We start from the raw sequence: 12,542 nt of genomic DNA on the forward strand, positions 1-12,542 counted from the left end.
CGCCTCTTCCGCTTCCGGTGTCGGTCTAGGCTGCGGGAAGATGGCGGCGGCTGTGGCGGCCTCGGCCCTGCCGGTCACTTTCGGACGGCTGGTGTCTGCATGCAGCCGCAGTGTCCTGAGAGCGTCGGGGCCCGGAGAGGGTGAGACCTTGGCCGCGGGGTGAAGGGAGGAAGTGGGGCGCCCTGCCGTCCCGCCACATGTGTGTCTGTGTCCGACCGATGTTAATCGCTTTTTTTGATGCGGTGATTACAACGCGGACTTTAGAGTTGGGGAAACCTAGGTTCAGATCCTGGTTCCTTTAGTTAGTAGCTTAAATACTGATGAAAGCTCCCCAACTTCCATATAGGCTGTATTTAACCGGGGGAACAAACTGAGGCTCAGAGTGGTTAGGTAACTTGCTTACGGTCACACAGCAGGGAAGTGGGAGAGGACTGAATCAGACAACTCGGTCCGGCTCCAAGGCCTGTGGTTTAACCATCACCCGCAGGCTGCGAGCCACTCTCTGAGCCTCACCGTCCTCATCTGGAAAATGGTGATGAATGTCCTTGCCTAATGGTAACCAATCCAGCAAAAGCGACAGCTGTATTTTAGGCACTGGGTTGTCATGAGGCTCAAAAAGATTGTTTGTCAGAAACACTATAAACTTCTGTCTGAAACGGTTGGAGTGTGTATCTGTGTGAGGGAATGTTTATGTGTGTTTTAGAATTGGGTCTGAATTGGTAATAAATGTTCCCTTTTTTAGGTGTGATAATGATGTTGTGGTTGTGTTTTTGTAAAGAATCTTTATCTTTCATAGAAATACACTGACAGTTGCTTTAATCGCAGAGTTGGGCCAGAGGCACTGTGAATGAATCAAGCTTGGCCAAGAGTTGATAACTGTTGAGTCTGGGGAGAGATACAGGAGGACTCGCTATTCTCTTTACTTTTGTATGCTTGTCATTTTCCATAATAAAACTTGGGTTTAAGCAGGCAGGGAAGTTTTTACAAAAGCAGTGGGACTTACTGCATTCTACCAATATAAAACCACCTCTAGAATGCTGTGTTCAATTCCAGACCCAATGTTTTCAGAGAGAAGCACAGATGAAGTGAACTGAGTAAAGAGAGGGTGACCAAAATGGTAAACAGGCAGGACCTTGAAGAGTGAGTGAAGGAAACAGGGTGGACACTGGCACGATCCTTAGGGATCTGAAGGATGATCCTGGGGCACCATTTGTTCCCAGGAGGGTCACTGCTAAGCTAAGACCACAGGCAAGGGAAGCAGATCAGGTGCATGAACTCTGTGAGCTTTCAGCGGTGGGATGGCTCTCAAGAGAGGCCAATCACAAGTTCCCAATCGTGGAGTATTCCACAGGGGCCTCGTTTGATGGCTTAGCAGGGTAGATGTCATTCATTTATTCGTATATTCACTATTTATCGAGCACCTATTACAAGTCAAACACTGGTCCAGGATAGCGAATACATCAGTTATAAACATAAAACAATAATCCCTGCTTTTATGGAGCTAGCATTCTGACGCAGGGGGAAGGGTTGTGCAGAGAGACAGGCAGATTTTTAAGAAGAAGCAAATTACATAGTATGTTCAAAGCTGTTAAGACTCATGGAGAAAAATAAAGCACGAGTTGGGAAGAAAGGGTTCAATTTTAAATAGGATGGGTGGGGAAGGCCTCTCTACTGAGACGGTATTGGAGTGGAGACCCAAAGGAAATAGGGAATTAGCCTGGGGGCCACATGGGGTGGGGGAGCGTCCAGGGCAAGAGCGGTCAGGCATAGGCCCTTGCACTTGGCATCTTCCCGGAATAGCCAGGAGGCCAGAATGGCAGGTGTGCAGTGAACGAGGGGAAGCTCGTGAGGCATGGACTCAGAGAGACAGATGGAACCGCAATGCCCACTGCCCTGTGGCCGCTGTAAGAACTTCGGCTTTTTCTCTGAGTGAAATGGGGTGCTCTTGTAGAGTTTCGCAAAGTAGTGACACGATCTGACCTCAGTTTTAACAGGATCCCTCTAGCTGCTGTGCAGAGAAGGGAGGCTAGGGCGAGAGCAGGGTGTTAGTAATAATGCAGGCTTGGGTGATTGAAGTGGTCAGAGCCTGGATCTCTCAAAGAGAGGCAAGGGGACTTGCTGATAGGTTGGCTGAGGGGTGTGAGAGAGAAGGGTCATAAATGACTGAGATTTGGGGCCTGAGCAACTAGAAAGATGGAGTCGCCATTACATGAGATGGGGAGGGGCGCGGGAGAAGCAGGCATGAGGGGCAGATCAGAAGCCTTTGTTAGTTTCTGAGACGCCTGTTAGACATGCAGGTGACGATGACAAAGAGACAGGTGTTTGTCGTGTCCGACAGGCTGCAGGTGTAAACTTGGGAGTCACCAGTGTATAGGTGACATTTAAATTCATACAATCACCAGAGGAACGGCTATAGGTAAAGAAGAGGTAAGATCCAATGTCTAAACCACAAGCGCACCAAGATGGCAGAGGGGAAGAGACACCAGCCCAGGAGACCAAGAATTGGGAACAACCGCTAATGAGTGAGCTTTGAAAGAGTGAATTTTATGGTTTATAAATTAGAGCCCAATTGAAAAAATAAAACCAACAGTAGTTATTGAGAAACCTGTCCTCTGCTTTTTGCACTTACCAGGCATTTTATTTCTGAGTCCTTCTCAGTAGGCTCTGGGTACCTTTGTCGGTGCATTAGTTATCTACTGCTATGTCCCAGGTTACCCCCACATCCAGCAGCTTAAGATACCTAACGTGTATTATCCATCGCTGACGGTCAGGATCCAGCAGCAGCTTAGCGGGTGCTTCTGGCTCCCAGTCTCTCATTAGATTCAAGTCAGGCTGTCAGCTGGGGCTGCGGAATCTGCTTTCCAGCTCCCTCCCGGGGCTGCTGGCTGGAGGCCCCTCCAGGGACTGCTCACCGCACAGCAGCCCTGCAGCAGAGATGAGAGAGGACACCCAGGACAGCAGCTGCCCTTATAACTTACTCTCGGAAGTGCTGTCCTGTCACTTCTGCCACATGCTGTTGGTCACAGACACCAGCGCCCTGTCGGGGGACAACACAGGGGTGAGAACACCAGGAGGTGGGCTCATCGGGGCGTCCTGGAGGCCGCTCCCACACTGGGGTACCGAACAGGGCCTGAACGTAGTGGGCACCTGTGGTCAAGGAGTGGGTTAGCAGGTAGGTGATTTGGTTTTAGGCCCTTTTCAGTGGTGTGACAAGCACATCCTGACGCTTATGGTAATAGCCAGTGACTGTAAGTGATGTTCTTTTGGTTTTGTTGGCCTAGGTTTTCCTGTAGACATGTGATGTGGTGGTTTAAGTCGCGTGCCAGTCACAGGAGCGGCACTTGCACACTGAGCGTCGTAAAGGGCGGTTTGCGTTTCGTGTTAGTAACTACGCGTGTTTCTTTATTCCCTCAGCTTCCCTGTGGTCTGCTTCTCGAAGGTTCAGTTCGCAGAGCGCTTCATTTCCACAAGGGTAATATCAAAATGTGGGTTTTGGTGACTCTCTTCCTTTCCTTTCTAAAGTCAGAACTTCAAAGGTTTGGGTTTTCAAGAATATTTAGTTTTCTTTTAACTTTTTGACAGTATTTTTCTCAGACCCTTGACATATAGAAATACAGACAGAACCTCAAGCACCCGAAGGCAAAGGTGTTCTGGGCCTTGCACAGCTGTGTCTTTCTAGGCAAAAGCTTTTAACTCCTAATTGGGGATTTATTTCCAACTGGGAAGGTCGAATCACGGGATGGTTGTGTCAGAATCTCCAGGGGACCTTACGTAATTTGAAAGAGCATGTTCAGTGTTAAAGAAAACACATAAAATTAATATAAACTACAGAAGGTAAATTTGACAAAATCGTACTCAGGTAGGAACACACAGGGTCCCGTCCCTGCCCCGCCCTGTCAGCCCGGGGCCCTGAGCAGGGCCACGCACTCTGAGCTTCGTTCCTCTTCGGCAAAATGGAAGCAGTATTAGTCTCCATCTCAGTGGGTTTTCATGAGAGTCGAGTGAATTTCTGCATTAAAAAAGAGCTTAGAAGGGAGCTTCCCTGCTGGCGCAGTGGTTAAGAGTCCGCCTGCCAATGCAGGGGACACGGGTTCAAGCCCTGGTCCGGGAAGATCCCACATGCCGCGGAGCAACTAAGCCCGTGCACCACAACTGCTGAGCCTGCGCTCTAGAGCCCGCGAGCCACAACTACTGAGCCCGCGTGCCTAGAGCCCGTGCTCCGCAACAAGAGAAGCCCCCGCTCGCCACAACTAGAGAAAGCCTGTGTGCAGCAACGAAGGCCCAATGCAGCCAAAAATAAAATAAATTTTTTAACAAAAAAGAGCTTAGAAGGACTTGTGGTTGCCGTGGGGAAGGGATGGATTGGGAATTTGCGATTAACAGATACAAAGTATTATACATGGAATGGATAAACGACAGGGTCCTCCTGGAGAGCATAGGGAACTATGTTCAATCTCCTGAGATAAACCATGGCAGAAAAGAATATAAAAAAGAAGGTATGTGTATAACTGTATCACTATGCTGTACAGCAGAAATTAACATTGTAAATCAACTAGACTTCAGTACAAAAATTAGAAAAAAAAAAAGAGAAGAGCGCCTGGCACGTAGTAAGCTCTCAGTGCAGCCGCCTGCGCTCCTGCAGCGGAGATTCTCAGCAGGGGGGACGCAGGGCCTGGTGTTTCCCTAAAGGAGCAGTGGGCACCCTGGGTGAGGGTGGAGGCAGAAACCCTAAAGGGTGCTTTCATGAACTCGGCTGACTTCTCCTGTGACCGCCATGAGTGGCCACTGCTGCCCCCGGTCCCGTTCCAGGTTTGTCCCTCGGTCCTCGGCTGGCTGCTGCCGGGCCGCCCGCTGCCGGGCCGCCCGGGGCCGCTCAGACACGATGCGTGACGGGAGTGCACAGCTTCATTCGGGGGCCAGTGGACTCCAGCGGGGGGGGGGCGTTCGCTCACTTCACAGTGAGCGAACAGTGAGCTGGAAGCGGCAGGGTCCCCAGTTTTCTGGGATCTTCTGGCTGGTCTAAGAGTTAAATTGACATGAGACAGGTTAACAGGAGAAAAATCAAACCAAAGTTTAATAACCTGTACACACAGGAGAGACCCAGGAGAAATGAACCACTCGGGCAAATGGCAGAAGCTCTCACCTTAAGTAGCACCTTCAGCTAAAGACAAAAGACGATGTTGAGGGTGGGGCTTTGAGACTTCAAAGGGGATGAAGGCAATTCACGCGGAGGTGGAAAAGCAGATGTTTGGTGAATAAATGTTGGCTGGGCCTGCAGAGACAGTGGGACAGGAGCGGCCTCAGATCTCTGGGCCCCTGTGTTCCTCGCAGCCGTCTCTGGTGATGCTGTGTCCCAGGACAGGCCCTCCATCTCGAGTCTTTCAGGAAGCTGCGCGCAGACCCAGGCCTGCCTGCCTCCTGCCAAAGTTTCCTCCTGCGTCTTTTGGGCCTTGATTGTTTTCGGCTTGAAGTAATCTGCACGCCTAAGAGACATTTTGGGGTGAGCAGGTTTTGCTCTCCTACAACTGCGGGGGCAGCTGTCTCGCCAGCCACACCAGCATCAGAGACGTGCCGGATCCTTGCCCTCCCTAGTGTGCTGAGCGCAATCACTTCTCACACATCTTGAACCGTCTTTTCACGTGTGTGTGACCCACGTCTCTAAAATATTTTTACAGATACGTTCCTAAAACGTCACTGAGTTCACCGCCTTGGCCAGAAGTCGTTGGGCCAGACCCCGTCGCGGAGGCCAGACACCATGCAGGTGAGAGAGGCAGAAGCTAGGGGGTGGCGCCCCTGCTTCCACCACAGGGGGCCTCCTGGCCACAGAACAAGGACTTCACGTTTCCAGGTGCCCGAGACACGGCGCAGCGTGAAAGCTCAGGTTCGCTCAACACCAGAGCTCAAAACCCTCATTCGTTGAGCCAGTCCTCCTAGGGCAGCAAGGCACCAGCCGAGTCGCAGGCAGGTAGTGCGGGTGGCGCGAGGGCCAGGGCCCAGCTCTGTCTCCCCACTGTTGGTAGAAACGGGAGTTCAGGGAAGAAGAACGACGTGCCCGGTCCTCGGTGGAAGCCGGCCCCAGCCCAGGTGTTCAAGAGGCCATCAGGGTGTCGGGAGGCATGTCACACAGGATGCGTGTCGCCAGGAGGGCAGTGCGGCCACCACGCCCAGCACCGGGATGAGTGCGAGATCCTCAGTTTCCAAAAGCTGAAGTCCATAGTCACGCGTGGAGCCTTGCGGTTGTTAAATACTATTTCGGATGCTGTGCCCAAAAAGTACAGCTGCAGGCGAGGTTCCGCCCTCTTGGCCAGGTGCAGCCGAGGGCGTGACTCGGTTTCCAGGGCAGACGCCGTGCCCTGCGCCCAGCCCCAGGCGAGGCCAGGAGGGTCGGGGCAGGAGAGAAGGGCCGGGCCTAAGACGAGGCGGTGACCGTGGGAGCGGGGACTGGGTGTGGGCGGACGCGAGCAGGTAGCATCCAGCACCACGAGGGTATAATTCTAGGTTTTCCTTGTTTGCAAGAAGGCCTCTCCTCTCACTTTGCCAGGCCGCTGGCTCGTTAATAACGACTGGGAATGAAACCAGGTGAGGGTTTCTCCACCGCAGGGTCAGAGAAACCCAGCCAGGCGCGCCGAGCGCTCAGGCGGGAGGATGGCAGGGGGATGGGGGCTTCTGTGCCGTCGGGGCACGATCGTCTATAAGAGCCCCGTGTGCCCCGCGCACCCCAGTGCCAGCTCCTGGGAGCAGCGGCTCACCCTGGCCTGCGGCGGGGCAGCGGGCACCCGGGTGAGGGTGTAGCTGTGACCCTGACCGCCCTTCTCCCCACAGAGGTCGTGGAGAAGGTGAACGAGCTGATCGCCCAGGGCCGGTACGGCAGGCTCTTCGCAGTGGTGCACTTCGCCGGCCACCAGTGGAAGGTGACCTCTGAAGACCTGATCTTAATTGAAAACAAGTTAGACGTTGCGTGTGGAGAGAGGATCCGGCTGGAGAAGGTGAGACTGAGTCAGCTCTGGGGACGTGGCAGGCTGGCCAGTGGGCACGGTGGGGTCAGGGGGGTGTGGGCAGAGCTGCTCCCCGAGGGCGGCCCGACTCGGTAGGGCCCCTCCTTACAGGGAGCCGATCAGCACGTTTCTCTAAGGGGACGCGTGTGTCTGTCTCACATCAGACAGAGAAGGGTTTGTCTCACGTCTCCTTAGTGTATTCTTAGAGGAAAATATCTGATCACAGGTACAGTGAAAATCCCAGTTAGGGATGTAAAGAGTTCTCAGGCCAGGATTTATGAAGAGAAAATGTTCCGTTTCGGCTCGAACACTGCCCTGACGTTAGGCGTGACAGCTGCCGCTGTGCTGAACGGCGAGCACGGTTTAGAGGCGCCTCGCAGGGCGCTGGTCGTCTTCCGACCCTCCTGAACTGCCGCGTGGTGTGTCCTGCGTGTTTAGCCAAGTGCCTCTGCCCTCCGCTTGTGTTCGGGGGCCTATTTGGTTTTTGCCTATTCTGCTTCTGTTCATAAAACTGTAGATAAAATATGAGATTTCTGTACCGGATCATTTTTTTAGGACGTGGTTAACTGTTGGTGTGATGTGATATGACATATGGTTTTCTTTATAATTTAAAACTCCTCCTTCCTTTGTGATTGTAGATTCTTTGCACATTTACACCCAGGGGAGCATTAAACTCTCCTCTCTCAGACGGTCTTCCCACGGCCTGTGATCCGAGCAGGACCACGGCTCAGGCTGAGCCAGGGCGCTGTGTGGACGCCACCAGCCAGCACAGCCCCTTCTCCTTGGTGACCCCCGTGGTCCTGTCATGAGCTCACGAACAAGAGTACATTTACCTTTTACATCTAAAATAAGAGACTTCTGGAGAGTTTTTGTGAGGATCTCTAAAAAGACATTATTTTGAAACATTTCACATTAACAAAAACATAGGAAGCTCCACCTAATGCGGGTGGTTTTTCGTAACGTCGGAAGCCCAGCAACAGAGAACGTGTCGGGCTGAGAGTGAGTCAAGCAAGATTTCACTATTTGTCATCACCTAACACACATAGCCCGTTGATGTTATTATAAAATAGGCTTTGCCTTTAGACATTTAAGCTTAATGCAATCGAGTTTTTTTCTCATCAGGAGAATTTCAGACAGTCTCCCAATGTCTAATGAGAACCCCACTGCACTTGGGTCGCAGAACTGTCTTCATCTGAGGCCACACTTAGCGTCACAGTTTCCCTCCAGTGAGAGAGGCTGCCTGGCCGTGCAGGGTTTTGCAGTCATTAAAAGCATACCTTGAACCTCAGTCTTTGCAGTATCAACAGGACTGTGAACTGCATAAAAGACACCACAGTCTGGTTTGTGCATTTTTTCCCTATATGTATTATACTTCAATAAAAAGTTGTTGTATTTTAAAAGCCACTGTTGCCATAGGAGGTTACCTGCTCGCCCAGATGACCGAGTTCCACATGTCCGGGTCTGACAGCGCGGGCGTGTCTGCAGGCAGCCAGGCGCCCCTGCACACACAGCCACGCCGCCAGCTGGCGCCCCCTCTGTCCCAGGTTGAGGGAGTGGCTAGTTAGATAGCAGAGGAAGCCCACGTTTTGGTTTCGGGGAACCGACACCTTGCTTCCTTTCCAGTGTGCTCGGGCGACGGCCTGTTCTAGGGGCTTTGTGTTATTTGCTGGTAACACGCCTATTTGATTCCAGGTCCTGCTGGTTGGGGCCGACGACTTCACGCTGCTCGGCAGACCCCTCCTCGGGTAACGTGCTCTCAGATGCCGGCGGGGAGGCTGGGCAGAGGGGCTCCCGTCACACCCGCTGCAACCACCAAGCTCAACAGCTTACGCTTCTCACCGTGGGTGTGTAGTGTCCCACGTACAGAGCATCCAGGACAAGTCGTTGACCTGTTACTCATTCACTGCAGTTTGGCCCTTTTAAGATTTGCTGTGGGACGACGCTGTTCTTTGTTGTGCTTTTTGGTAGTTTTCACAGTGCCTGCAGGGAGGGCGTATGACGTTGATAACCGGCAGAAAAGGAAGTTAAACTTTGTTTAGATGTTCTCACGTAAAGCACTAGTAAAACTGAAAAATAATCAGGAAGGTACATTACTGTTCGTTTTCCTCTCTTCCAGAAAGGATCTTGTTCAAGTAGAAGCCACAGTCATTGAAAAGACAGAATCGTGGCCAAAAATCAACATGAGATTCAAGAAAAGGAAAAACTACAAAAGGAAAAGAAGTAAGTTGGAGAAAGCGTGGCTGCTGTGCTCCCATCCTCTGGGTGTTGCCCCGCGTCCTGTGCTGGGCCAGGTTGGACGGGGCCCTGCCCTCTGCCAGGCGCTTTGTGGGTGCAGCAGCCCAGAGACCAGTGAGAGCTCTGCCCGCGTCCTGCCTCTGCCTCTGCCGGGGAGGGGCGGGTAGCAGTCGTTAACCACTCCGGGGCTTGTGGAGGGCGTGGCCCTGGCAGCTGCCGGACAGCCCAGAAGCAGGTCACGTGTCCACCACGGGGAATGGACGAGCAACGGAGATTCCCTAGTGGGATGTTGTCCAGTGCAGTGGATGGCCCACCTCCACACGGCAGGGACGATCTTAGACTATGTGAGGGTGAGGCCGAGTCATGAAGCCCGGAGGTGGGCAGAGCTCAGCCTCGTGCTGCTGGGCACACGCTCGCGCCCGCACGCGTTACGCACACACATAACAATGGCACATTTTTAAAGGAAGAACGGTTTGCGCAGAATCACGGGTGTGGCTGCCTCTGGAGGGGCGGGGAAGGAAGGAGTCACAAATGCAGAGGGATCGTGTGTCCTGTGTTCCAATTCCTGTGGGCGGCTCGTCAGACTTCATCTTACCGTAATGCTTCGGGCGATCGTTCATGTTTGTTCCGTGAAGCAAAGGCAGGTGGGGACAGCATCCTCAGAAGGTGGTTAAAGAGAAGAGGTGGTGGCTGGAAGGGTGTGAGGTCGACTGGGCCGGGAGGCGGAGGTGGGGCTGGTTTGTTTGAAGGAGTGAAACAGGCTTTGGGGGAGGAGGGAGGCCCATCTGGAGCCCGAAGGAAGGCAGTCCTGGGAGAGAAGGTCAGGAGAGGTTTCCCTGGGGAGGCGGCAGGGGGGGTGGCCCCTGGAGGGCCAGGGCATCCGGATGCTGGTGGGATGGAGCGGGCAGGGTGGGCTCGAGCACAGGGGCTGAGAGACCAGGGACAGGAGGCCCCTCCGTCCTGTCCCCCGGCCGAAGGGGCATCCAGGCGCATGTGGTGCCCCTGATTTAAAGGGCCAGTAACAATGGGCGTCACCAAGGTGGGTCTGCTGGGAGGGGGGAGGGGATGGAGGCGGGAAGGGGTGAGGTCAGAGGTCGGAGAGGTGAAGAAGCAGCGCCCCTGTGTGGACTTGCCGCGGGTTCTGGCAGGTGCAGCGCGTGGGGTGGACAGAACCTCAGCCGGGAAGGGAGGAAGCGGTGGCGGGAAGGGCTGGCACCTGAGGGGGGGACTTCACAGCAGGGGCCTCCCCCAGGGGCGCGGGCCGGGCCTGGTGAGCGGGAGTGGAGAGGCCACCGCATCCAGCGGCCTTGTGGTGACTTGTGGGAGTTGGCGGCTCATCATAGGGACAGGAGGGGAGCCTGTGCCCTGAGTGGGGGCAGGAGACCCCGCTCTCCCTGCCCGGCCTCACGGAGCAGGGCCGGGACGAGGGTTCACGGAGGGATCCCCCTCGGCCCTCACCTAGCCGTTGCTGCCCGCTTTCCACGGCCTGGGCTGTGTCTCCCCCGTCTCCCTGACCCCACACGACCTTTTGTTCCCATCCAGAGCCCCCTGCCATTTCCCAGTAAACCCACAAGCGGGAACAGAACTGTCCCTGCAGGGGCCTCCACTGGAGGTCACAGCCCCTTGGGGCGGGACCCACAGGCTGCAGCATCTTGTCTCAGGAGGTGCACAGTTGGCCCCCTATATCCCCGTCTGCCATACTCGCAGAGTCAACCAGCCACAGATGGAACATTTGCAGGAGGGACTTCCCTGGCGGTCCAGTGGTTGACTCCGTGCTTCCAATGCAGGGGGTGCAGGTTTGATCCCTGGCCAGGGAACTAAGATCCCACATGCCACAACTAAGAGCCCGTGTGCCGCAGGGCCAAAAACAAAAAAATTTGCAAGAAAAAAAAATTCCAGAGAGTTCCAAAAAGCAAAACTTGAATTTGCTTCACCAAGTCCTTACATAGGATCTATATTATATGTTGTATTTACACCTGTTCATATGGCGTTGACAGTGTTTTAGGCCTCACGTGTGACCTAGAGATGGTTTAGAGTGTACGGGAGGGTGTGTGTGGGTCACATGCAGACACTAGACCGTCTTATTAGGGGGCTTGAGCATCCTTGGATGCCGGTGTCCTCGGGGGTCCTGGAACCCATCCCCTGCAGACAACGAGGGACGATGTATGTCTCTCACAGTCCTCGGTTACAAACGGTGAAACGTACCAGACGGTAGCTTCAGCTTTACTAGAGCTGGGTCAGTAGGGAGCCTCTCCTGTACCCTCCACCACCTCCAGTAGCCTCAGCGTAGCCGGAAGGGGTGCCCCCACCCATGCAGGGCAGGGGTCTCTGGGCACGTGGGGGAGGCCAGGCTGGGGGCCCGCAGCAAGGGCGCCCCTGGCCTCCAGGCCCCGGGGTGTTGCAGCCCCTGTGGGGTCTGACGGGGCTCACGGAGCGAGTGGTGAGGCAGGCGGTCAGTGATGACCAAAAACCACGGCCTGTGGGACATCACTGGGTGGCCAGTTCTGCCCGGCTGCGGGGCGGTGCTGGTGCAAGGCAGACCCTCGAGGAAAGAGCGGGCGGCGGCTGGGTCTCGCGGTAGCTGGTTGACGGCGTCCGGATCTGTGTTCATGCCGGGCCCTGCTCTGTCTTGCAGTTATCGTGAGCCCTCAGACCGTCCTCCGGATAAACACCATCAGGATTGCTCCACGTCTGTGCTGATCATCCAGCTAATGTTTCTAGAAATATAAAAATAAACCCACTTTCCGAGGAGTCCGGGTCTCTGTGCTCTGGGGTAGGCGGCTCTGCCGTAACAGGCTCAGTCCTGCCGTCGATTGTTGGAGGCTGAGCACCCTGACTGGGAGCTTATCCTTAGTAAGGAATAGTCTCCCTTGGCTGGAGAAACAGGAATTCGGGAAGAATTACAGGCGTGGCCCTCCCAGGGCTGGAGCCTGGATGCTCGTGTAAGACACAGACTGATATTACTGGCTGCCCTCCACCGGGCACCGCAGGTGCGCGACGTGGGGGACACAGCCGGGGCCCAGGAGCTGACGCCAGGAGAGACATGATCTGGATTCCACTCCTGGGCAAGATGTACAAAGACGTGAGCAAATTCCCATCCCTCGGGTAATCCAACTACCTGTTTCTAGTGATTTGCTTTTCCAAGAAGCCGAGATGCAAACCAGGCATCTGGGTGCAGAGTCCCTGCCCTTGTCCTTCTGCTCCGCTGGGTCCAGCAGGGAAGGGGGGGCACTCTGTCCAAGGCCGGGGCGCGGCGCTGGGGCTGCAGAGCTGGGGCAGCGCAGCACGTGCTGGGAACTGGATGTGAAGTGA

General features: G+C 54.5%; 1 protein-coding gene across 4 annotated transcripts; it reads left to right on the top strand.

The window, feature by feature from the left end:
- The first annotated feature begins 40 nt into the window (after positions 1–40).
- MRPL21 (mitochondrial ribosomal protein L21) lies at positions 41–11,981 on the top strand. Of its 4 annotated transcripts, XM_060158307.1 has the most exons (8): positions 56–140; positions 2,403–2,522; positions 3,415–3,472; positions 5,676–5,761; positions 6,823–6,986; positions 8,688–8,740; positions 9,112–9,215; positions 11,866–11,981. In XM_060158307.1, the coding sequence occupies exons 2-8, from the start codon at positions 2,438–2,440 to the stop codon at positions 11,928–11,930; spliced, it is 615 nt and encodes a 204-aa protein (XP_060014290.1). In that variant the 5' UTR covers positions 56–140; positions 2,403–2,437; the 3' UTR covers positions 11,931–11,981. The 4 variants fall into 4 exon arrangements, with proteins under 4 accessions (XP_060014289.1, XP_060014291.1, XP_060014290.1 ...); XM_060158306.1 differs by lacking the exon at positions 2,403–2,522 and having other exon boundaries at positions 41–140; XM_060158308.1 differs by lacking the exons at positions 2,403–2,522; positions 3,415–3,472 and having other exon boundaries at positions 49–140.
- Positions 11,982–12,542: the final 561 nt, after the last annotated feature.

Source organism: Lagenorhynchus albirostris, chromosome 9, assembly GCF_949774975.1.
Source record: "Lagenorhynchus albirostris chromosome 9, mLagAlb1.1, whole genome shotgun sequence".
In the NCBI taxonomy this organism is placed as follows: Eukaryota; Metazoa; Chordata; class Mammalia; order Artiodactyla; family Delphinidae; genus Lagenorhynchus; species Lagenorhynchus albirostris.

What these genes read in the sequence shown, in the direction of transcription:
- MRPL21 (XM_060158306.1), top strand. Translation starts at nt 41, where the DNA reads ATGGCGGCGGCTGTGGCGGCCTCGGCCCTGCCGGTCACTTTCGGACGG. An exon ending in AGCGCTTCATTTCCACAAGG is followed by an intron (nt 3,473 to 5,675) that starts GTAATATCAAAA and finishes ATATTTTTACAG; the next exon opens with ATACGTTCCTAAAACGTCAC. An exon ending in GGAGGCCAGACACCATGCAG is followed by an intron (nt 5,762 to 6,822) that starts GTGAGAGAGGCA and finishes TTCTCCCCACAG; the next exon opens with AGGTCGTGGAGAAGGTGAAC.